Raw genomic sequence first — 26139 nt, forward strand, 5'->3', positions numbered from 1 at the left:
CCGTTGAAGGAGTGAAGCCACAGTGGGTTCACTGCACGGTCCATAGTTTGGCTTGCATGGCCACAATCGCACTCCTGTGGTTTGGTGATGTTAAGTGGCACGCAAGGCATGCTGGGAGGACCAATCTTGTGGTCACAATCGTAACTGTTGCTGCTGCTACTGCCCAATCGAAGAGGTCAGAAGTTGATGATTACTCGAGAAGAGCCCATTGTGAGGGACAGCTCTCCCTCTCAAGGGCCACGTGACCCTTGGTGAAAGGGCGGCTGTGAGTGGTGTCGTCAGACCATCCTGCACGCATCGTTCACCATCCGGGAGTTTGCAACTTGTGTGTTTGGGTGGCAAGGATTGATGTATACTGTGTCGAGATCGAGTACCGGTGGGACTGCGTTCAGCCTTGCTTCAGTCGATGAGTAGACCGCGACAGTTTCGATATGGACGGTCCTGCTGAGATCGATGTCCACGTTTAGTTTTCAGTGTGAAAGCTGACAACCCGATCTGCAATTTTTCCACGGCCCACTCTCCAGGACCTTATGTGGCACGCAGCACAGTGTTACCCAATAGCCACTAACACCATGAGGGCTTAAAAATATATATAGAGTATATAATAGGCGCCGTTTCAGTCGGACTGTATTGACCCTTCTTCATAACCCATTAACAGAGAGATCCATGGAGTTGGAGACAACATTAACGTCATGGGCACTAATGGGAATTATATTTTACTAAATGTTTATCTGATCAGCATTTTTGTTAAAATAGGCGTATGAATAGTCACACGAATAGTAACTATTGAGTACCAGACAAACATCTTCAATAATCAGGAACGTGCAACTACTGTACTCAATAAACGAATGTGTGTTCAAAGTAAAATGATAAAGTTCTTGCTGGCATGACGCATTGTGGGTAGGTGTGTTATCGTAGCCAACAAGCACCTGGAGCCCGTGGCTTGACGGTCGCCACGGTGGCGAGGAGATGTTCACTTACCCCGCCTGGTACACAGGAGGTCGTGGGTTCGATGCCGATACTGACGCCTGTTGTATATTTGGAGGTTGCGTGTCTCTCTCCCCGTAGTCGCGTCGGTTTTTCTCAGGGTCCTCTGGGATTTTCCCTCCACATTTAGAATCAACATCTCCACGCGTTGAGAGGATTTGGCCGCTATACATCTCCACGCGATGAGCCACTTCGTTGGGCTATCATTTGTGGGCAGGTCGCTTTTGAAAAAGCGCTATATAGTTCAGTGGGCCTTAGTTGGTAAAACAGTAATAATAGTAAGGTCACCCCCGTGTTTCTGTCAGGCCATCTCTGAGACGTGACGCATCGTACGTACCCAGAGGGCCCCGCACGCGCAACTCCCTCTTCTCGCGTGCCCCCCCCCCCCAGGGTTACTGCGAGTGAGGTCGACATCAATCTCTTGACAGAGGACTCCCTCTGCTGGATCCTTCCTCAAGGGCCTCACTTGAAATAAACAAACGCCCGCCCGCCCTCCCTCCCTCTCGAGGGCGTTCTGTAACAAGCCACATCTTCACGACTGGAAAACATTAAGGACGAGCCACAGTTGTGCAATCGTGGCCAGGCGCGGCGAACTATGGGCCTCGATATTGTAAGCCACTCTGCAGTCTGCCCTCCTTCAGCAGAGGAAGAGCGGTGGCGCAGCGGTTAGCGCTCCACTGCATTACCGCACCCGGCGACCCGAATGTCGATTTCCCGCTCACGACCACCAAACGCTAGTGGCCAATATCGGAGCCGGTCCTGGGAATCCCTCCTAGGACGACTCAGCCTTAAATGAGTACCTTGTGCAGTGTGTATAAAACATCAGCACTGGGGAGACAACTTCGGTCGGGAGTGGTCCTGGCCACACCTCCTCCTCATGCGCCGTGCTGGACTTCATCTTGATTTGAAGCTTTCGTGACTGCAGGAATCCATACTCTTTGGATCTTTCGGTAAAGTCACGTAGGTAGAAATAAAATAAAAACAAATGACGACGTTTCGATCGCAACACAAGGAACCCTGATGAGGATTGCTTGTGTTGCTGATGAGGATTGCTTGTGTTGCGATCGAAACGTCATGATTTATTTTATTTCATTTCTACCTACGTGACTTTACCGAAAGAACCAAAGAGTACGTGCTGGTCTTCTTATGCGCTCGCTAACAGTACTTGGTCCAACCGTTTGTTAAAGGCTGCACTGGGGATATTTGTCTTTGCTATGTGTCAATGGACACCCGAGCACACGAGATGGTCTCATCTCAAGGGACTGTCCAGGATAAATATTGTAATTTTAAAAAATATAGCATTTGACCAACTTACCTGCGATTCTATAAATGCGCCCGATCTCGTTTGATCTCGGAAACTAAGCAGGCGTTGAGCCTGGACAATCCTCGTAAGTGCCATCGGCTTCTGCGAGACCACGCTTTTACTTTTGAGCAGCAGACGGCAGTGCAGCACACTGCGTAGTTTTGACTTCTCCCAGCTGCTGCTTTTGTCATTTTGCTAACAGGTCACGCTCACAAATTCGATTCCTATCATGGTCTATTGAGTTCTCTCACCTGGCTACACGACATCAATTTGAACTCACACAACGACTCACCCACGCATCCATTCACTCACTCAGCGACCTACCCACTCACACACTCAAACCTTCAATTATTCACTGAACTCACTCACAGGCCCACTCACACACTCATCCATTCATTCACTCACTCGCCTACCTACCTCCCCACTCACACACATTTCCAGTCGCTTCCTTGTTGTACTTTTTTTTGCCTTTATCATATTAGTGACCCAAGTCACTCTGGCAAATTAGACCTGTACCCTCCTGGTCTCTTTAGTTCTCTCCACTGGTTACACGGCATATGCTTGGAACCTACCTCGATGGTTTCTTGTGATGGATGATGATACCTCGGAGTGAGACTGTGTTTCGCAGCACAGACACGGACTTAGTCCGCACCGAGCGCCCTGTACAATTGATGCGCCTCCCCTCTTCCAAACACACAAACATAATCACGCGCTCCACATAATCACGAGCGTCATTCTGCGAGGATAATATACAGAACAGACGGGCAGATAATGTCTCATTCACAAATCCTTCTCTCCACGTTCAAAAAAGTATTTCTTACATAATCCATCAGTTCCACGGCCTTCTGGGAGGGCGAAATATCAGCATCATCGACTCAGCATAGGCAACACTCTGGACCGGTTTCGTGCAACTCTGGCTCTGCTGATGAACCACTGGACGTCAAGGCCAGTCCATAGGCTTGGTTCTGGCGGACCACGCTGGCTAATATTGGAGGTGTTCATTACCCAGAACATAGCTTCACAGCGGACGTTAGAGATCTCCCCCTGACGTCATTCGATACGAGTAGGCCATCGTGTGTGGGCGCCACGCTCCAAACCGGGCACATTTGGAAATTAAACGTCGCAGCGAAACGCTCACAAGTGAGATCACACTCAGCAACATCGCTCCCTACCGGCAGCATACATCCAACTGTGAACCACAGAATCGCCTTCCTTCGTGGTGTCTCTGGAACCTACTCCCACTGCACATAAAACAATCATATTCACTCACCTGCTTCCGTTCCTCTATTAAAACCCCCATCTCTTCTCCTCTAGCCCAGCGTCATCATGCCACTGCTACTGCCTGCCCCCAGCTACGAGCAGGCCTAGCCCAACCCCTATCACTACCCCGATCACTACTCCTATCACTACACCTACCACATCACTACTGGTATCACTACCCCTACCACATCACTACCCCAAACCCTCCTTAACCACTGCAACCTGTCCTGTCACCATAACGACACTACCACTTTTAATAACAACTCCACTATTTAATTCAGCCACTATCATCTTCAGTGCATTTTTATATAATTTCTGTAAGCGCCTTAGATTAAGGCGCTATATGCATCTATATGAGACAAGTACCTCTAATGTACTAAATTATCATCATCATCATCAGCCTGAAATGTCCCCTCCGTTTGCCATTGGCTGAGGTAGGCACAGAACCCATCGAGAGGAGCGCAGGGGGTGGAGGGGGGAGTGGAGGGGGGAGAGGAGAGTAGAGGGGAGTAGAGGGGGTGGAGGGGGGAGTGTAAGGGGGAGTGGAGGGGGGAGTGGAGGAGGGAGTGGAGGGGGGAGTGGAGAGGAGGGTGGAGGGGGGGGTGGAGCAGGCGCCTTGGCGGGCAGCGCAACACCCGATCTGACCCAATCAGGGCCATCGCATCATGACCCCGGGGTCATCGCTACAGGGAGTGGTGAGAACGAATCACCGCCTCGCTCTCGCTCGCCAGGTGAGCGACACGAAGGCCATGACAAAATTTATTTTTCACAAATCCTGTTTTGAAAAGCTGTAATTATCATACCGTGTCAACCCCTACGGTTTACCCCGTATTCTTCTACAGGGAAATTGAATTTCCAGGTCCATATGGCGTACGGCCGTTTCAAAACGGGGCTTCGTCGGATGAACGTTGACATGCATAAGGGCACGGGGTGACCAACATGGTCTGAATTTGGCTGTAATAATGTAGGCGCTGATAAGGGGTTGACAGGTATGAATGATATCGGTTTCATTTTTCAAATTAAAAACAAAATTCTCTTTTTTTATATTGACAGGTAAACAACAGCGGGGCCAATGCTCTGAATCCAGTCAAACACGGGCAGTGAATGAGTTAGCGGTGAAGGAGGGAGCTGTGAATGAGGGAGCTGTGAAGGAGGGAGCTGTGAAGGAGGGAGCTGTGAAGGAGGGAGCTGTGAAGGAGGGAGCTGTGAAGGAGGGAGCTGTGAAGGAGGGAGCTGTGAAGGAGGGAGCTGTGAAGGAGGGAGCTGTGAATGAGGGAGCTGTGAAGGAGGGAGCTGTGAAGGAGGGAGCTGTGAAGGAGGAGCGACGTGGTGCGCGTGATATATGCGCGCGAGGAATCTCTCTCTGGCTCTCTGGGCCTCCTCGACAGCGGTGGCGGCGGCGGCCGAAGCGGCTCAGCGGCAGCAGAGGGCTCGGCACTCCTCTGGGCAGGGCTGCTTTGGGCGTCACGCTACACGGGGAGGTGCTGGGAACGGTGGGGGGGGGCTGAATGAGCGCCGTGAGGAGAGAGAGAGAGGTGGTGGGGCGGGGGGGCACGAGAGGAAACAAGGCACCACCGCCACGGGAAGCGCTTTCTCTCTCCTCCTCCTCCCCCCTCCTCCTCCTCTCCCGCACCCCTCCCCACACTCCCGCCCGCCCGCCCGCTCTCCCTGCAACCTGCGAGCCAGACGGCCTGACCTCCTGCCGCTCCCACAAGTCCACGCCGAGACCCCCATCTGCGTCGTCCGTCCGTGACGACGGAGCTCACGTGAGAATTCCCCCTGCCGCGCGTTCATCCGCCCGTCTCTCTCTCTCTCTCGCCCGTCTCTCTCTCGCTCTCTCTCTCTCGCCAGCCACCGGCGGGTATCGACCAGCCCCGAACCACAGCCCGTCCCGAGCAGGCACCGAGTCGGCTGTGTGCGCGCCCCGCGTCTGTCCCCTTCGACCTCTTGGTGTGGTACCACAATCACGAGCGGCGCTGGAGAAAAAGAAAGAAAAACATCCAACGGAACGGGTCCGGAGCTTGTGAGCTCGGTGCCGTGAGGACAGCGTGGGGAGGGCGCGTGCAGTGTGGGGGGTGGGGGTGGTGGGGGTGGGGGTCTGCTGCTGTCAGACGGGTGGGGGCGTGGGGGAGGTGAGTGGGGGGGTGAGACCGGCCCGGGCAGGTGGCACCTGAGACGAGGCGGGTTGGGGGTGGGGCCGAGGGCTCTCGTTGCGGTGCTGGGCTCGCTCAGGCTGTGAGACCACGGCACGAATCATCATCGCTTGGGGCGGTGGGGGGGTGCGATCACGCCGCTTGAAGTTTACAGGAGGTACAAGCGAGAGGGATGGGTGGGTGACCCTGGGTGGGTGGGAGGGGTGGGAGGGTGGAGGAGTGGGTGGGTGACCCTGGGTGGGTGGGGTGGGTGGAGGAGTGGGTGGGTGACCCTGGGTAGGTGGGAGGGGTGGGAGGGTGGAGGAGTGGGTGGGTGGGGTGGTGGGTGGAGGAGTGGGTGGGTGACCTTGGGTAGGTGGGAGGGGTGGGAGGGTGGAGGAGTGGGTGGGTGACCCTGGATGGGTGGTTGGAGGAGTGGTTGGGTGGGTGGAGGAGTGGGTGGTTGGGTGGGAGGGTGGAGGAGTGGGTGGGTGACCCACTGGTCGCCAGACGAACACTGGTGACTGGTAGACAAGCACGTGGTTTTATGCACACGTTATTTGGTCTCGTGTAAATAGCAAAATAACCCAACACGCCTGTCAACAATGTTGCGGCCTTATAAGGTAAACATTTCACAATAGCCAACGTTTCGAATAATGACCCTTCATCATGACGTACATTTGCCATGAGCTGAAACACCGCGTGTGATATATCTTTCCTATTGAGGCCACACATACGCGGCGTTATTGACAAACGTGTCGACTTTGTTGTTGTTTGTGCTTGTGCACCACCACTGCCAACACAACAGCAGCGGCGGCGGCGGCATCACCAAATAATGAGTTGTATTCTGCGCTGGCTTTGGCCTCTCGAGATCACGGGCTGACGGCATGTCACGTACCTGTTCGTGCGAGTTTTGGTGAGATGGCGGTGCGCCAGTCTGGGTGCCAGCGTTAGGAGTTCACGGTTAGGCGACGTGTCACAATGCCCCCCCCCCCACTCTTGCGAACCGTGTCACAGGGTCTGTGACGTCCACGTGGCAGTGGCTGGCAGTGATCCCCGACACCCCGCTTATCTTATAGCAGACACCCACAGTGGCTGGTCAGGTATTCGTGTGTGTGATGGGCAGAGGTGGGACAAAGTCATTGTTATGCAAGTCCAAGTCGAGTCGCAAGTCATCAAATTCATGACTCGAGTCTGACTCGAGTCCAAGTCACATGACGCGAGTCCACATCTCATAGGTGGGACAAAGTCATTGTTATGCAAGTCCAAGTCGAGTCGCAAGTCATCAAATTCATGACTCGAGTCTGACTCGAGTCCAAGTCACATGACTCGAGTCCACACCTCTGGTGATGGGGGGGCGGTAGTGTAGCGGTTAGCGCACTGCGACCCGAGCTCGATTACCACTCAGGGCCACCACCAGTCACGATTATCTGAACCGGTCCTGGGTCTCCCCTAGGTCGGCTCAGCCTCAAATCAGTACCTGGTGCGATGTGTAAACATTGCCGCCGGGGAGACAAAGGCGGCAGTGCGGGTTGCTGGCCACTCACCCCCTTCATAGGTGCTACTCTCTTACAGCACTTGCCTCAACAGCCTGGTGCGGCTGTACGGGGGATCTTTGTCTTTCCATGTAGCACTAGGCCCTTGGACAAACACCGTACCGACTCGCAGCTCGTCGATATTTGCTTAACCAGTTCTATGAGCTCCAGCGTCACACTCTTTAAAAAGTTACCCAAACAACCGAGTTGGCCAAAAATACACTGTCATGGCACCCTTCATACGTTCCAGTAACTTTCTATGTCTAATTGTAAATGGTGTGGGTTCACTCTCCAACACACCGGTGTGCTGTACTAGTAACGAATCGGCATGTTTTGTTTAAACGACAAACTTTACTAATTGGCTGTGTCGGGTGGTGGTGGGTTTAACGACACATTTTTATTTAACCCCCCAAAAAACCGTCTATTATGAATTTGTATGTCTAATTTAAAACGCAAAAGAACTAAAACTTTTTTTCACGGAATTTTTTGGTGGCAACATTCCAGAATTGTAGGCTTTAGAATTTCCTATTGCCTAACCCTTCCAGAACATTCTTAGAACTGAAATCTCTCGGTCAAGCCTCACGACCCACGTGCTCCCGTGTCAACAATCTTGCGCCAGTGGAGAGAACAACAATTCCACATTTCTATGACAGGGCCCAGGTTATTTGTAGTGCTACCGCTGTCGTGGCTGGGTGTGATGACTTGCGCGTGCCTGGCAGAGATCCAGAGGTTTCGTGGCATTCGTTTATTAAGCTCTTGAGCCAGCTGGCCAAGATTGATCAAAACTTAACCCACTTTGCACCCAGTCTATCTGTATCTCTCTGAGTGGATATGCATCTCTGTGTATTTCTAAGAGTTTCTAAGTTAATTAGTTTTAGAGCCAGCTGAGCCAGGATTAAGAAAAAACGTTGCCCACTTGTTTACCCAGGTAAATGGAGAGCAGCACAGACCGATTGTTTATAAGCTAATATTAAAACGAACAATACCATAGAGAGGGTGGATAAGAGTTGGTGACTGCAATTTATACAATTGGGCCTGATAAAGAGTTTTTAAAATCTGACATTTTTAATTGGCGTGTGAATAGTTACATATAGCTATTGAGTAACAGACACACCTTTTAATAATCAAAGCAATTGCTCTATTACTAAATAAACTCAATTTAATTAGAAGGTAAACTATCAAATGTCAGTGGCACATTGCATTGTGGGTTGCCTCGCTTCGGGGAGGTCGGCAGAGTTCGTCTCGTAGCAGCACCAACCAATGGCGCGTGCGCTCGTGCGTCACGTGGCCACAGCGACCGCCCAGTACTGTACAGCCTTGCCCCCCCCCCCGCCCTGGCACAGACGATAGGTGAGGGGCGGGGTGGGGGCCTGAGGGGTGGGGGTGGGGGCCTGAGGGGCGGGGCTGGGGGCCTGAGGGGAGGGGCTTAGGGGTGGGAAGAGCCGATTGAGGGGTGTGGCTTGTGAGTGAGGGGCGGGGGGCCTGAGGGGTGGGGGTGGGGGCCTGAGGGGCGGGGCTGGGGGCATGAGGGGTGGGGGCCTGAGGGGCGGGACTGGGGGCCTGAGGGGCGGGGCTGGGGGCCTGAGGGGTGGGGGCCTGAGGGGAGGGGGCCTGAGGGGCGGGGCGTGGAGGGCGGGGCGTGGGGGGCGGGGCGAACCCGGCGTAGAAGCCAAGTTCGACTCCCGCTCACGTCCACCAACAAACCCAGCGGCGAATATCTCTGCACCGCTCCTGGGCCTCCCCTAGGTCGACTCGGCCTCAAATGACTACCTGGTGCGATCTGTAAACATCAACCACGAGGGAGACAAAAGCGGCCGGGCGTGGTTGGTTGCTGGCCACCCCACCCCCTCGTGTGCCGTGGCGGCCTTCACGGGTTGCTCTCCGACAGCAACTTGCCCCCAGAAGTCTGTTGAACAGGCGACACGGGGGGGGGGGGGTCTTGGCTTTGCGAGTGCGGGGCGGGGCGTGTGGTCAGAGGGGCGGGGCGTGTGGCTGTGAGGAGGCGGGGCTAGTGGAGGCCGCCAGACTCGACCAATCGACGGTCCGCTTTGACAGATGCCGCCTCCGCCGCTTGGGTGAGAATTTGGCATTCGCCTTGACATTTGGTCAAGCAGCCGTTGTTGTTGTTGTTTGTTGCTGCTGCTGTTGTTGCTGCTGCTGCAGTGTCTGGTTGAGTCAGGTGCACACACACAGGGGCCTGTGTGTGTGTGTGTGCTGAGCCCTGCCGCTTGCTCCGTGCCCTGGAGGCGGCCTGCGACAGGCCCCGCAGCTGCTCGGCATGAACGCTGCGCGCTACTGTACCTGCCGCTCGCTCGTCCTGTCGGCTGTAATGTAGGGCGCATCTCGGTACTTTGTCTTCACATCGTTCCTTTAATTGTCGTTATTCAACAACAATACGATCGCAGTCGTGGTTATGTAGGCGCGTGTCACGTGCGCGTGTTGTATGTAAAAGTGACGGCTCTTTCACAAGTCCGCTATTCGGAATATTTCTGTACAGTGCCTGCTGGTCTATGCTGCTGCTGCTGCTGTGTGCAATGCTTTAGCGATTAGCTCTCGTGCGATTCATACAAATGCAATTATTGTCATTAACACGTGAGTAGTGTCCTTGCAAAAGAGACATTAAAGTGTTGTGGAGATCCCAGTTCTTAAGTTGGCGTTTAAAAAAAAATGATAACTGGTTTTGGATCTTCCTCGAGGTGGACTCGGTCTTAAACGAGTAGCTGGAACGGTGTGTAAACATGCAATGTGGGCTACGTACGGTGCGAAAGAAGTTGAACATGCACGTGTGTGTGTGTGCATTGTGCGTTAGCAGCTGAGGGCCGCCGCCGCTGCCAACGCGAGCGTGTGACCGCGCGTGGGTGACGCTCATTGCGATTCTTGAAGCCAGCGGCTGGATTCCAACCTTGACATCGATGTTTCGCGGACTGCCTTTTGGGTTAGATCATAGAACGCCAACCAAAGTAACAAGAAGAGGTAATTATCTTCGAATTTGGTGGGATAAAACCCACGTGAACATGTTGAGACCGTGGGTCCTTAATAAATAACGGCACGCGAAGCAGCTCCTGAAGGAGCCACAGGTTTTCCGGCCCCTGGGTTAGATTGCCGTGTTGATGTTGATGAATTTTGTTTTGCAATAACCCTCCACCACCCGACAGAGCCAATCGGGTTGCCACGTCACAGGCAAACGTACCAGTTGAGTTGAGTTTTTCAGCAAAACCGAAGGTTTTTTAACGACGTTTCACTGCAGATGATTCCCAGCATCATCAGGTGTCTAACAAGAGCCCGGCTCTTGTTAAACATTACTCATTCGGTCTTGCTAACGAACCGAATCTGTGGGCGCATTTGCCCATGACGCAATCGCTTGGTTTGATTGGCTGTCAGGTGTTTGAGGGTGATAGTTAAACATTGCCATTATATCGTATGTACACGACGGTCTGATCCAAAATAAACCAATTATGAGCCGTGATATAGCTGCCACTCAATTGATATCTGTCGGGAGGGAGAGTCACGGCATTGTCAACGTCGCTCGCAGGTGATGCTGGAGGAGCCGCGTGGGCGCCCGAGCTCTGGATGGCAGTGGAGTCGCGCTCATCCTGACCGCGCCAAGGGCCTGCGCCTCCAGGACTGGCTGCGTCTCCACGACCTCGCCAGCGCCACCAGCGCCGCCGCCACCTCCACGGCTGTAGCCCTTGGCGTTTAGGTGCTGGACGGCTGACTTATTGTAGAGGTGGGTCATCTAATAACTTGACAGCCGCGAGATATTGGCACGCCCGCACGCACAGATACTACCATCCCCCTTGCTACCGCATGTTGAGCCGGGGTTTAATTTCAGCCGGGTCTTGTGAAAATTGATCTGCACCTGGCACACCACATCTAGAATACCACTTCTCACGACGAGCTTTGAATACTCCTAGTAGCGTGTGCCACCTACTCCATTCTAGCTACCGAGATCCCATATCTCTTGCAGAGTTCACACTCTAATTACAAGATCCACCGTTACAGTCTCATCACTACCACTTCCTCCTCCACCACGCTCGGGTTTTAGATCTGCCCCTGGCAGACAAGGGAAGAGAGTGAAGAGTCATTAGGAAATGCCGATGTTAACAGGCGTCAATTCTTTTTTTTTTTGGCCAAGTTATCAAGCTATATAAATATATATTTACATGTATGTTATGTTGAACTTCTTTCTTTACATGAACATAGCATGCATTAAAGACAAAGGTATCCCATGTAGCACTATATATCGTATTGTGAAAAATGAAATCACGGCAAATCTACCAGGACCACACTCTTTATACAAAGATCTCCCGTATAGCCGTAACAGACTGTTGGGGCAAGTGGTGTTAGCGAATACCTATTAAGGCAAGCACGGCACACAAGGGGGTGAGTGGCCAGCACCATGCCCAGCCGCCTTTGTATTCCCGTTGCTGTTGTTTACACATTGCACCAGTTTCTCAATTAAGGCTGAGTCATCCTAGGGGAGGCCCAGAACCGCTTCCAATATTCACCACTTATTTTATAGTGAGCAGGGATCGAAGTCGGGTCGCGGGGTTTGTAAAGCAGTGTACTAACCACCGCGCCAACGCTCCACAACCCTCAACGTACACACAACGCGTGAATTCACCAGCAGTGAGCGGAGCGCCACCGTCTCCTTACGCACCTTTCCCACAGGCTCCGCAGTGCCGGCAGCATGGACAGCGAGCAGCTGGCGCCGCCCGCCTCCTCCGTCAACTCGTCTCCGTCCTCCTCCTCATCCTCCTCTTCCTCCTCTTCATCCTCGCTCTCGCCGGGGCCCGTCACGTCCTCGCCGGGTGGGAATGGCGGCGGCGGTGGTGCCGGCGCGGCGGCGGCGGTGGCGGCGGCGGTCGGGGTCGGAGCGGGCGCCGGCGGAGCCCTGGCCGCGCCCCGCTCGGCGAGCAACGGCGCCGTGCCGGCCAGCCCCCCCGCAGGGCCGCCGGGCGTCACGGTGGCCTGCGCCGTCGCCGGCGCCGTCACCAGCGTGACCGGCAGCTGCGGCGGACAAGGACCTCCGCTCTCCGTCTACGACCGACAGACGGTCCAGGTGGGCGAGTCAAACGTGTCCTCCCACACGACGGGCCCATCGGGCTAGATCGGGGTTTCCCAAAGCACCAATCCTCGTGACCCAACGCCTCCTACGCCTTACAGAGTTGACTATTTTATTTGTCAATCTGTTGCTGGACATAGGTCTTCTTCTGTCATTTCAATCATGGGCATTGTTTTGTTTGACCGTCCCCTCACTGCACTGATTGGTGCAGGTCGGTGAAGCGGGGTATTCAGGACCGGTGCAAGTGTCACTCGCCACCGATGTTAGCCGCGGCCAGGAACCAAAACGCAGGCCAGCAGGTTCATAGCGCAGTGAGCTAACCACTGCGCCGTGCCGTTCAAATGATAAATAAGTTGTTACATGTTGCACATGCCTGATGATTGCTCATCTCTTGCTGCCTGACACAGACAACGCCAACTCAGATTAAGATGGCGACTGTCTGTGTGTGTGTTCACGTGCGTCCCACATGACGTACAGAGCGCCGATTCAAATTAATCCGTGTTCTAAACGCGTCACCTGGGGAGCTGTTTAGTCATCATCCGGCACTTGCAGTGTCCGATACGACTTGATATTTTTTTTAATGGGTGTAAATTGGTAAAGTGGGACGTGTACCATGTTGGGTCGCGAGGAATGGAGTTTGTGTTGCCCTGGGTTAAACCACGGGACGCACGCCACACCGAGCTCACCACACGGTGACTCTGTCACCCCACACAACGCACAAGGCAGCGCGTTATTAATGCCCTCGCTTATCCAGGAGAGGGCCCAGTGGACAGCGTCCGTGCCTGTGGTGGCTGGGCAGCTCTGGGGGGAGAGAGGACAGTTCCCTTTCAGAGGTGCTCAGCCGGCACCACTGAGGTTCTGGCTTCGAATCTGGGTCACTGCCCACTGGGATGCAACCGATTTGATGGTCTTTGTCCAAAAAGCAATAATTGCACGAAAGACATAAAATAAATAAAACTATCTTGCGAAATATGGGATTTCCCGCAATTTGGCTTATTCCAGCTCTGAAAATTAATAATAATATTGAAATAAAACTATGTATAATGCGCACATTTTTACAAAAGGTCAAATTTCCAGTTGCGGCTCAGAGTTTCCCCACGGAGCCACGCTCCAGCTTCCTCCTCTCGTAGGCCTGACGAAGCAGGTGAGAGGAGTCTTCTTACACGTGGTGCTGGATGTGATGCTGCTGGTGCTGCTGCTGCTGGTGCGGCAGCAGGGTACGCAGAAGCGGGGGATGCGATTCCACGGCGATTGGAGCAGCCGCGGAGAAGCGACGCTCAGCCTGCGGTGTCTTGGCTTGGGAGGGCACCGCGAGAGAGCTGAGGTCCTGAGTGGCCGAGGGTTGATGGCGTCTCCCCGTTTTTCAGGGGAGGACGGCCAGATCATGTGGAGGATCATGGATGAGAGCGCGGTGATGACAGAGGATGGGTATCTTGAACTCAGTCCGTAGACTGATGATGAGTGAATTCGCATAAAAGGTTAACACCTATATTCTTGCCGGAAACGGGAAAAGCCTGTTCTTCTTTCATCGTCTTGGTGCCGGCAAAAAGGGTCCCGCAGTTAAACGGTTTCATTGACGCGTGACAAACACTCTGAGCAGGACATGTCCAAGGTGCCCAAGCTCGTGTGGACAAGGGGCAATTGTAGGGACTCCAGAAGTCATTCTGTCATGTCATCTTCCAGACAAATCATTCTTCCCGCCTTTGGGAAATGCAGATGCTATTTGTATTGGCACAGGGTGGTGGACTGCTAGCTGTAGGATTCGAATTGGAAATTGCATTTCATGGTGTGAAGCAAGTGGCGTAATTAGAAATACATTTAGAAGGAATAAAAATTTAAATGTCAAAACTAATATATTAAACAACATTGCGTTGTCTCACATTAGACCATCGGTACTATGTATGTAATTTTTTGTAGGATTAGAGAGATATCATTATACCTTGTAAATTAAACAATTGGACTTTGACACGAACAAATGATGGCCCACACTTGCGAATGATTTCACAGGGTGCTTGTCTGCCGTCGCTTGAGGTCGTGTGGAATTTCGTTATCATTTAAAATACGTTCTCCGTTCCTTGGCAAGGTCACAGCCCACGTTGCTAATCTGCGAGAGAGAAACAAAGATGCGCCGTTGAGCAGCGCCTAAAAAGTTAGGGTCCTGACAATACAACGTGCGCGCCGGCAAGTCAGTCGGGCGCGGCGGGGCGAGTGAATAGGCTAACGGATGACGGCGGAATGAAAGAAAATGTTAAATAAGTGGCGACTTTAGGCTCTCAGGGTCAGCGTCGACAACAAAAGCCATGTTAAGCAAATGAGAAAAAAAAAAGAAAGCGCTGATAAATGCGCGTGCGCCGGAGCAGCCTCGCGCCTCGCCATACCCTCCGCCGCCCCCTCTCTCTCCACTCCACGGAAGTTGCCGAGACGCAGGGACAGAGGGCGAGTGCGTGGGGGGACGTGGGGAGACGGTCCTGGGGGGAGGGGGGGGGCACAGAAGGGGACAGAAAGACGGGAGGAGGGTGCGCAATTTTGGGGGACGGCAAGACGCTGGGTGAAAGGGGGCGGATGCTTCCCGCCCGCTGCCTTTTTATTGGGGCCCTGCTCTATGCCGCCGGGTCGCCGGGGGTCACGGGACTTTTTTGGGATTAAAGGGCGGCCGGGCTAGGCTGGGCAGGGCCGGCATTCCCAGCATGCCGCTCACTTTGCGGACGATAAAAGCGGGCGGGTTTCGCGTCGCAGGTCGCGAGAGCGCGGGTGGACGGCGAGCATCCCGCCACGATCGCTCCGTGCGCCGCCGCGCTCTCGTGGTGGAGCCTGAAAAAAAACCGGGGGCCGGCCGGCATCGGTAGCCTCGGGGGCGAGCCGGGTCGAGAGTGAGCGCCTCCCGCCCCGATCGTTCGTTCACGGGGTCAACGTTAAAGCCGAGTTCGGGGTAAGCGCGTTCGGATGCCGCGAGCCTCAGCCGTGATCTCTCAGTGCACTTCTTCCAAGCAAGGTTTGCAAACTGCGCGAAAATTCCCCTCATTAAACGTGTGTAAGGCGTGCACGCCGTGTTTGTTGAAGTACGTGACGGTGATACGAATCTCTGTAGTTTTAACAACTTGCGTGTGTGTTATCGGTCAACGGCGCGCGGGATGCTGTGGCGTCGCGACAAACGGCGGATGTTCGTTGTTCGGATGGCATTTTAAGTGTTTGTGGTTTTGTTCGTATCAACGTGTAGAGCCACCACGGATTGTCGATTTCACGAGTGACATCATATACCACAGAGAACCAGACTCTATGATTTGCAGGGTTCAGTGGTAATGCACGAGGCCGAAATAGGCACGTTTCAAGAGCGGCAAAGCGTCGTGATAATAATAATTATAATTGATAATTATTTACGTGAGGTTTAATTATTCCCTGTCAGGGCGCTGCGTGTGGCACCACGGTTTCGTGTCAGTACATGACGCCTTTGTAAATCGATGCAAGGAACTGAAATACATTTTTAATATAACACGAGCAACGCGGATGTCCTTAGGTCTTGGCCATCCATCCCTCCAGCCAGCAAAACTTGCAGTGTGAAGAGCGACTGATTTCAGCTGGCCAGCTGGCTCAGCGGTAGAGCGAGCGGCTCGCAAACAAAAGGTTGCGAGTTAAACTCCTGGTTTGGGGGGTGGGGTTGACTAAGCCCATCATTCTTGCTTGGCCAATAAAATGCTTACCGCATGTTGGAGAAGTCAGCAATGGTTTTCCTATGGAGAGAATTGCCCCCACCATGGGAATGTGGAGTTGCCACCACTGGCTGTGACGGGGCTGTAAACGTGAGAGGAGCTGGAGATCATGCGTATGTTTTACTGACGGAAAATATCATCACTGCACTCCAATCCCTCACCCGGCAACCGACACGTCCCAGATTTCACTTCTACAAAGTTACTCTCATGGCATCACCGATAACGCTAACAACAACAACAACGTAGGCCAAAACACAGCTCAAGTATGTGGAAACGTTCCATCATTGGCCGATTTCAAAAGCGAAACAATCCACTGCATCGCAGCCTTTTGTTGGCAGCTGCAGCCCCTACTACGTTGTTGCGGTCCGCAGTGCCCCCTCCTCCCCTTTGTGTGCTTTTATCCCCACCGCCCCCCCACCCCAACCACAAACTCAGGGTCAGAGTTCGCGAGGTCGCCCCCCCCCCCAAAACCCCGTTAGTCACCGGGAGTCGGTTTTTATGTGGAGTCACGACGTCCGCTCGCAGAGGGTCGCGGCTCGCTCTGCGGTCAGCGGAGGTGCGGGGACGAGGCATCGCGCTCTCGTGCGTCATTAATAACTGGCGAGCGGGGGGGGTAGGAGGGGAGTGAGGAGAGGTGAGGTGGGGGCGCACGGGGGGTCCAATGCCGGGTTCCACTCGCCCGTGACTTAAACCGCGTTTTGAAGCATAGGAAGCTGAGAATCTTGAAGAAGTTCAACATACATGCAAACGTTGGTTTTACTGGATGCGATCAGCACTCAGTGGGACGCTAAGAGATGAATTGTTTAGCCTGGGCAAGGAGACAATTGACGTGACGTCAAAACCAGTTCTGCGGTGTCATTACGAGGCCGTTCTTCGACACGTGACGCAAATCGCACAGTCGGAATATGTGTAGAAGGTAAAAGCCAAATGACAAACATAAAATATACATCAAAACCAACGTAACACACCACTCCGACATATAATCCGCCTCCCCGCCAAACGCGGATTTCTGATGCAGCGCCCCACTGTGCCGGAGGAAATGAGGCCAACGCCACGGCCAGCGCCGCTCGCTGGGCCAACGGCGGCTCCCTGGGCACGTGGTTAGAATCAAGCGCGCCTCCGTCCACGGGCGGCTACATGAGCGCCCGTTTGGCTCAAACTGAATGCGTGCTTCCGAACAATGCCGTGTCCCCATGGGCACTGCCCAGCACGGCGCTCAGAGCATTAATGGTCTCTGGTCCTTTCCAGCAAGGCCCGGATCTTGCCCCAGACTCGTCGTGGGCTGTCAAGCTGTGCGGGCACGGAATGCTCCCTCTCCGTCCCCTCCACCCCTACTCACAGCCTACCCTCCGTGGCCGGTGGGAAGTGCTCTTAATAATAATAACAAACACGATTTATAGCGTACGCATATTTTGCAAATCGGACGCAACGTTTTAACAACTGAAGTGCGGTGCCAGAGCTAAATTTCCCCTTGTATAGCACCCTGAATGGGTGAGATCCTGAACCAGGTGAGATCCTGAACCAGGTGAGATCCTGAACCAGGTGAGATCCTGAACCAGGTGAGATCCTGAACCAGGTAATAACCTGAACCAGGTGAGCATTGAACTGCTGTCTGAAGGTGGATGATGGTGCCTGGATGCTGCTGCGTGTGTGCAGGGGGTAGGGAGTCACAGATGACGCATAAAGCAGGCTCGGGTCAGGCCAGGCCACGGAAGGGCTCTACTCTTGTTGTGATTACTTCTCTGCCATGGTTTCTAAACAAAAACACGGCCTTCAACGGTGTCCCAAGCTAGGAACACCCTCCACAGTACGTGTGTACACAGGAACACGAGAGTACATGAGAGTGTACGAGTACCCTCGTGTTCCCATGTACGCACACGTACCCTCGTGTCAGCGTGTACACACACACGTACCCTTGCGTCAGCGTGTACTCACATCTACCCTTGTGTACCCACACAGGCCATACAACAGGCGCTGCACCGGCAGCCCAGCACCGCAGCGCAGTACCTGCAGCAGATGTATGCGGCGCAGCAGCAGCACCTCATGCTGCAAACAGCCGCCCTGCAGCAGCAGCAGCAGCAACAGCAGCAGCAGCACCTGAGCAGCGCACAGCTGCAGAGTTTGGCTGCGGTGCAGCAGGTAAGGCGTCACACCTGGCCGTCGCAACGCACCCCGGTGAGGGTGGGTCATTGGTGATTTCTTGTGGGGTCACTCGTGAACCGCACGCCCCTCTCGTTAATGAATGGCCGTGCCCCCCGTGTGCCCACCCCCACACCACCGCCTTGAGATGGTTGGGTAAGTCCAATTCAAGAAAGGTGCAAACCCAAAAGCTATGCTTGTAACAATTTTGGGGTTGTGATTTAATACAACGATCAATTGTTTTTACTCTTTCAAACGAAGGTTCAGACTAAGCCAGTGTTCTTTATTGCAAGGCCAGAGGGCCACTGCGGCCCCTGGTGGCCTTTAGTGCGGCCCCTGACGTGTGGCCCCCGACAGTACACAAATGGTAAAAACAGCCCTTGCAGGCGGCGTGGCGGCCCTCACACCGACGATGTCTTATCAGCCAAAGTGGCCCTCCTCTGTCCATCTGTCTGTCCGGTTGTTTCTTGGTCCGTCCGTAACTTGGGGGAGGGGTGGGAGGGAGGAGGGGCAGCGAGTGGCGGTTATGATAACTCTCGTAACGATGATCCAAAACGTTGTGTTGCTGTTATGTACTCGCTCGGTTGAAAACCAGTCAAGTTGATCGAAGCGTTACCCTACACTTGGAAACGCAAACGTCAAGCAGCCAGCAACAGACAGCACTCTGACAGTTGTAATCGATAATAGTTGATTTATTGTCAGAGTACATGTGTTTCTTGAATTGAGCAGGGTTATTATGAGAGCTTGGGAAAAGAGACGAGAGCGATGGAAGGGAATTCCAAAGTGGAACACTGTGAAGGAAGACGCAGAGAGAGAAGCGAGGTCACCTGAAGTGTGGCGAGCGGGTGGGTGAGCGGGTGAGCGAGTAAGCGACTGGGCGAGCGGGTGAGTGAGCGAGCGGGCGGGCGGGCGAGCGAGTGGATGAGCAAACGGGTGATTGAGCGAGCGGGCGTATCGTCGTGACCTGCAGTGTAGTGAGCGAGCGGGCAAGTGAGCGAGTGAGCAAGCGGGTGAGCGAGTGCGTCGTGACCTGCTGCGTGGTGCTTGAATGTTCTCACAGCAGGGGTGGGAAACCTTTTCCTTAATGAGGGCCGAGTCAGACATTCAAATACCCTTTGGCTGTCCAAGCATTAGCGCATACCTTGGCGTTATCCATCAATAAGGTGAACGATAATTAGAGCTCGCCTTCGCAGGTGACCGAGTGCGGCTAATATTAGAAATGAAGCGTTGTTGCCAAATTAAAAAATATTCCCTTCCAGTCCCCGATGAGTGCAGCTGTAAGTTGCTTGTAGTGACGGATGTTGCGTGTTGCTTGCGGGCCGTGTCAAGGTGTCGCGTCTCGAGCGGGCGTGGGCTGGAGGTTCACCTCTCCTGTTTTACAGCATCACACTACTTAGGTGGCCATTTACAGTTTGGGCTCTGCATATAGACGTAATATTTAAGACCGAAACAGGAGGACTTCTTCACAATTCTGGCTAATGTCCTGATGAAGCTGGTTGTAATCACGAGCGAAACGTCATACTCGAATTGTAATTGTCGTGGGGTTTCCTCTCCAACACACAGGTGTGCTGAAGTGGTAACAAATTGGCACAAGCCTTACTAATCGGGTGTGTCGGGTGGTGGTGCGTTAACGACACATTTATACTTACACGATCTCGTCCAAAAAAACCTTTATTATGGATATTTGTCACGAAAGACTACATATTAAATCGATATAATTATTATTCCGCTTGTTTACCCAAGAAAGCCTCACTGAGTCTTGAGACTCTATTTCAGGAGGATCCTGAAACGTGGACCCCGACGCCGGCATGCAATGGGCTCCTCTTGCCAACTACATCACAGGATCTTTAACGTCCACTGCGAGCAAGGCAGACCATTCGTGGTATTACTACTACTATTACTACTTGGGTTAATACACACAACGCAGTATTTACCAGGGCGGGCGCTGGATTCGAACCGTGAACCTCTGCAACAAGCGGCGAATGCTCTACCCTTCGGCAAGATTACCACTAAAATATGCGGGTGACTGCCCCCAAAAAACAGGAAATTAAACTAAATTTTCCTTTTACATTTTACAGGTAAGGCCCACTGAGCTATGCAGATCTTTTTCAGAAGCGACCTGGCCACAAATTATAGCTCAACAAAGTGGCTTATCATGTGGAAATTTACAGCAGCCAAATACTCACAACGCATGTTCATTCTAAATGCGGAGGGGAAAACCGGAGGAGCAGGTGAAAAATCCACGCGACCACGGGGAGAAACACGCAAACTCCAAATGTATAGCATGCATCAAGGTTGGGATTGAAACCACGACCTCCTGTATACCAGGCGAGGGAGTTAACATCTCACCACCGTGGCACCTCCTGGTAATAAGGAGACCCCCCCCCCCCTTGGTGCCCCCCCCCCCCCCCCACTGTGTGACGGGGCCTTCAATGGTCACCGTGTGGCGGTGGAATTTCAAGCCAGAATGGTGACGTCGTTGTCAGTGCCTCATTAATGCAATCAGGGGTTGAAATATCCACCTCGGCCCTCCCATTGCCTCACCAGAGGCATTTCACGCTGAATAATCTAATCTGCAGCTCCCTTTACTTCTCCTTGAAAAAGAAAGTGACAATATAACCGTTATTGCGAGACACGCGTGCGGTAAAGCCCGATCACCGGTTTTACCGGCGTTTTTTGTTGTTTTATTTTCCATGCGGTTACCGATTTTGCAAAGAGAAGTGATTTGAAGTGAGCTGATTTAGAGTCTTGGCACCGTTTCCGTTTACAGTGCGGTCCGCTGGGCCTGCCGTGGTCACCTGAGCCCTCGTTGCTAAGTAACAGACGCCGTCACACGCTGCCTTGAGAGGTTAGATCCCATACTCTCGATGGGTAATGTGGCCTTCTCCTTTTTATTACGTAAATTAATAAAAACTCAACACTTTCGTCAATAACAATGTGGCCTAAAGAGGACGAGTATATAATAGGAGACGTTCTGGGCAATGCTCCTGCAGAAAAGATCACTTTTTCATTCCGCGGTGTGTGAAGGGTTGCTGCCATGCTGTAACGGCTAAGTGCGCTGGACTTGCAATCTGGAGATTGCCGGTTGGATTCCGTCTCCTGGTGCCTCTGTCCACCCAGTGGTATTCATGGATTCACCAGGGTTAGTCAATGATCGGCAGGTCTTGAGTGGTGGGGTACAATGTGGGTACGTCCACCTCTTCCGACACGTCTGGTCAACGTGTCAGAGTCGACCAGAGAGCCTCTTGAGGTCGCTCTACAGTTGAGGCCCTTCCGCCAGCGGTGGCGTGAGCAGGCAATTGCAGGGCTGCGCATTTACCCTTTGCAGGCATAAAGCAAGCTTTTGATGAGATTATTTTACGCCACTTTGATGAGAATGGTGCCTAAAAACAGGCTGCTAGACTGTGGCAGCGAGCGTGTGGTGTGACTCGTAATTCTTTTTTGCAAGGCTCAGAGACTGCAATAAAATACCAAGAGACTCCACTCAGCCTGAAGGAATTTGGTGGCAATTGTGGACATCGAGCTCCTGTTAGGGCTCACTCCCTGCACTGGCTCCCATATCACACAAGGCCCCCCCCCCACACAAAGTCTACACACATCGCCTTTTGCAGACTGTTGTTATCATTTAAAATCCAATTGACCTATGGAAGGCCCAGGACCCGTTCCGATATCACTCGCTGCTGATGTTAGCCATGGCTGGGATTTGAACTCAAGTGACCGAGTTATTAGCACAGTCTGCTAATCACTGCGCCGCCATCCCCCCCCCCCACACACACACAGACACACACAGGGTGATAGGATGTTACGGAGGTCTATGAACGCCCTTCAAAATGGAAACCTGAGTTGTGATGGTGCGGGAATACCGGCGTTTGGGAAATAATTCTGGACTCCATACTCTGAGTGGACTCCCGTGTTGCAAAGGTCAACGCTGGGGCCTGACCTGCACCTCCCGTGCTGGTTATCAGTTGTCAACCCCCAGGAGGTGACCTAGACGCTGATCAGCACGTCCTCTGTTACACGGCTTCTGTATCACAATGGATTCTTATTTCCATCCACACACTCTCCTACCTCTCCCCTCTCATCTCGCTCCACTCCCCTCCACGCACTCTCCTACCTCTCCCCTCCCATCTCGCTCTACTCCCCTCCACACACTCTCCTACCTCTCCCCTCTTATCTCACTCCACTCACCTCCACGCACTTTCCTACCTCTCCCTTCCCATCTCACGCTACTCACCTCCACACACTCCCCTACCTCTCCCCTCCCATCTCACTCTACTCTGACCAACACAGCATGATGGGAAGGCCTTCGTCGAGCAGTGACGTTGACAGGGGGCTGTACGTGATTAATTATATAATTGCCACTATGTTAAATTGAATTGCGAGGATGTGTCGCTCCTCCAGACTGGGGTATCATCTCCACCCCGTGTGACATCCCCCACCGCTCTCCGCTGACGATTAGTGTCGCGTTAACGGCATCGGCTGAAGCGAACCCATCATGCTCGTGCGTCTCACGATCTACAGAGTAAACAAGGGGCACTTCTCCCTCCGCCTTCAAGCACCCGCCCTCCCTGTACGAAAGACATGTTCTACACTTGTCCCATCGGCCACACGGCCATCATGGGAGTGAATCATTTGAGCAGCATTGGTTCAAGACCAGGGGCGGTTTCTTCATTAGGGCGATTGGGCGACGCACCACCAATGTCATTCAACCACAGAGTCGCGCTAGCCGTCACTGTGCCTCTGGATATAGTCCAATCAGCGTCATGCTACGTTCTGTGGAGTACCGCCTCTTTTTGGGCGATTTCCCTCCGGCTGAGAATCGCCCCGAGTGGTCCCATAGACTTATATTCAAAGATGTTTTTTTTCGAACGGGGGCGCTGCAATGCATTCTCTATGGCTTCCGGGAGGGCTCGCCCTAACGTGCTTACGTCATCATACGTAAGCACGTTTCATCCAACAATATAATTTGTCGCCACCTAGTGGAATCTTTAATAAAAGAAATTTGAGTGGTTTGTTTTAATAATGAGTATAGAAACAAACAAGATGTATTGTAAGAGTCACTTTATTTTTCATTAATGTTAAAGGAGTGAAGTTGCCTTTACATGCTTAAGCTGTTAATTTATCCATTGCATGGGTGGACCTTATCCTTATCAATCATCCAGACATTTGCCCCCCCTGAGAGATTTTGCAGGAGCCGCCACTGTTCAAGACAAGGAAATCTCTGATAATATAATCGACAAAACCTCGATTTCTCGAAGAAGGCTAGTTGGCCTAAATGTCATTCCTAATCTCCTCTTGGTGACTGTCAAAAGAAAACCCCTCGGCCTCTGTCATTACGGTGTTAATCAGTTGCACAAGGTAGCTGAAAGCCTCTGCACGCCGTGCGGGTCGTGATGGTGAAATGACCATACTTCACCAGGTGGGGACGGTGAATGCGCGGAGCATAGACAGGGCAGCATAATACAGTACAACCATGGGTGCCGTTGCACTCCTCCCTGGAGCGGCCTATAGCAACCTGCTTGTGCACGATGGGCAACCATCCAAGCAAGCGCCAGGCTCAGACTCCGCTTAGCTTCCTGGGTCTGATGAAATGGGGGCGCATTCCCAGCGGTTTGGTCATTGGCCGTGAAAGTAATTTTCGTTCGTGATTCATTCATTCATTCGTGGGATACCGAGAGCGCAGCCGTCGAGCGGCGCTTCCAGGCACAGGCACGCAATGAGTCATCACCCCGCTCGCTGCGTGATTCACTCAATTGTCACGATTATATTCAAGAATGTGTTCTTTGTGGCTCGTTTGTACGGGCCCACTCGTACTGCTCGCCTCGTCTGTACTGCCCTGTCTCTTCGATACTGGCTGTTTCTTCCGTACTGCCCACCTCGTCTGAAGTGTCTCGTCTGAGCTGCTTGTCTAGGCTGTAAGCTGTCTTCTCTGCCACTGCCTGCCTCAGGTGCGATTTCTTTTGACACAGGTCTCATTTGTAACTCGTGCCTTGTGTAGTCTCTCCGGCGTCTGTAGCGGTGGATGTTGAGGCTGCGTTGTTGCCTGTCCGAGTCCGTTGCAGTCATTAGCCCAGAGGAAAGGAGTACGTGGAGTTTGCCCGAATTGAAAGCGAGCCATTTCTCGCGCGAGGGTGGGAATTGCCGTGAGCAGCGTGGGGAATCAACTCCGAGCGGATGAATCGATGTATCGATGTATCGAGGCGAGATGCTCATAAGCGCACGGGGAGAGGATCTTTCGTGAAATCTTTCGTTTAAGAAGGGGGGGGGGGGGCACATAAAGCTAAGCATTGAAAAAAAAAGAAAAAAAAAGAAATGATGAACGAAGAAAAGTGCCGACCAAACTGAGCATCTTGTTTCCTCCGATCGTAAAAAAAGAGAGAGAAGGGAAAGTCGACGGTGAGAGGGAGGGGAGAGCAGAGAGGGAGGGGAGAGAGAGCGTGCCAGGGTAGGCAGGGAGAGAGAGAGGGGGGAGCGAGAGCTAGGGGAGAGAGGGGGTAAAGCGAGAGGGTCGACAGGGAGAGAGAGGAGAGAGAGGGGCGAGCGCGAGGAGGGAGGAGACAGAGCTCGATGAGAGAGAGTGGGGGAGGCGGAGAGGGAGAGAGGCAACGCGCGGGCTGTCAAGCCATTGAACCAAGCCGGCGGACGTTCCCTTCAGACCCGTGCCCTGCCTGGGTTCGACTCTCCGTTGCTGGTGGGGTGGGGGGGGGTTAGGGATAGTGGGTGGTGGGGTGAGGGGGGTAGCGAGGATGCGATGGAGGTGCGTGTAACACTGACGGAGGGCGAATGCCAGGTCGTCATCAGCGGGGACGAATCGGTGGGCGCTCCGTGCCTCTCCTACCGCTCGCTGCACGCGTCGGCTCAGCAGGTTCCTATTGCTCGTGCCGGGCACTGCACACACGGATACGGTGGTGCGACGGGGGTATGGGTGTGTGTACCGTGATGTGGGTGCAGGGGTATGGGTGTGTGTATCGTGGTGCAGGGGCATGTGTGTGTACTATGGTGTGGGTATGTGTACTGTGGTGTGGGTGTAGGGGCATGTGTGTGTACTATGGTGTGGGTATGTGTGCTGTGGTGTGGATGTAGGGATATGTGTGTCTACTGTGCTGTGTGTGTCGGGGTGTGCTGTGGTATGTGCGCGGGGTATGAGTCCTGTACAGTAATGTAGTGTGTGCGGCTGGGTGGGTGCATGCGTGTGTTTATGTGCTACGGCGTGGGGGGGGGCGGTGTGTGTGCGGGTGGGGATGGGTAGTGTAGCGGTTAGCGCGCTGCGCTAACCCGGCCACCCGAGTTCGATTCCCGAACTCACTCAGCCTCAAATGAGTATTTCGTGCGGTGTCGCAAACATCGCCGCTGGAGAGACAAAGGCGGCCGGGTGTGGTGCTGGCCACTCCACCCCCTCGTATACCGTGCCAGCCTTCATAGGTGCTCGCTAACAGCACTTGCCCCAACAGTCCGTGAAGGCTATACGGGGGATCTTTGTCTTTGTGAGTACTCTGGGGAGCAGTGGCCCAGCGGTTATCGCGCTGCGCTACGAACCCGGCGACCAGCGTTCGAGTGCTGCTCACGTCGAACACCGGTGACGATTATTTGAACCGGTCCTGGGCCTCCCCTAAGTCGACTCGACCTCAAATGAGTATGTTGTGAGGTGTCTAAATATCGCCACTGGGGAGACGAAGGCGACCTGGCGTGGTGCAAGCCACCCACCCCCTCGTGTGCCGTTCCCACCCCAACAGTCTGTTCGAGGCTATACGGGGGACCTTTGTGTCTGCACGTGTCCCTGTGTGTGCGTTCGTGCGTGCGTGCGTGTGGTCGAGGTCGAGATAGACACAGTGAGTGTGCGGTTTTATTTTTGTTTCTGTGGTGCTTTGCTCGTTAACCTTTGCTAGCGGAGGGGTTACATACCTCTCTCGGCACATCAGAGCACCCGTTTCCCACTGGTGAATGTGAGCTCTGAGGGTTATTGGTCAATTCACTCGCAGCCTTTCCCCCCAATGGCGCGGCTCGCAACGTA

General features: G+C 53.4%; 1 protein-coding gene across 9 annotated transcripts in view; it reads left to right on the forward strand.

Annotated features, from left to right (window-relative positions):
• The first annotated feature begins 5139 nt into the window (after positions 1-5139).
• LOC144942807 (uncharacterized) overlaps positions 5140-26139 on the forward strand; it is a 41271-nt gene continuing 20271 nt past the window's right edge. For 3 of the 9 annotated variants that reach the window (XM_078869774.1, XM_078869781.1, XM_078869780.1), the window contains exons 1-5: positions 9369-9563; positions 10027-10190; positions 10750-10944; positions 11889-12279; positions 17949-18128. In XM_078869774.1, coding sequence (XP_078725900.1) covers positions 11908-12279; positions 17949-18128 — 552 coding nt within the window. In that variant the 5' untranslated portion in view covers positions 9369-9563; positions 10027-10190; positions 10750-10944; positions 11889-11907. Of the gene's footprint in view, positions 5317-9228; positions 9293-9368; positions 9564-10026; positions 10191-10749; positions 10945-11888; positions 12280-17948; positions 18129-24866; positions 24994-26139 lie in introns of those variants that run through there. The other 6 variants (XM_078869777.1, XM_078869776.1, XM_078869775.1 and 3 more) reach the window with 6 other exon arrangements.

This window comes from Lampetra fluviatilis, chromosome 28 (genome assembly GCF_964198595.1).
Source record: "Lampetra fluviatilis chromosome 28, kcLamFluv1.1, whole genome shotgun sequence".
NCBI lineage: Eukaryota > Metazoa > Chordata > Hyperoartia > Petromyzontiformes > Petromyzontidae > Lampetra > Lampetra fluviatilis.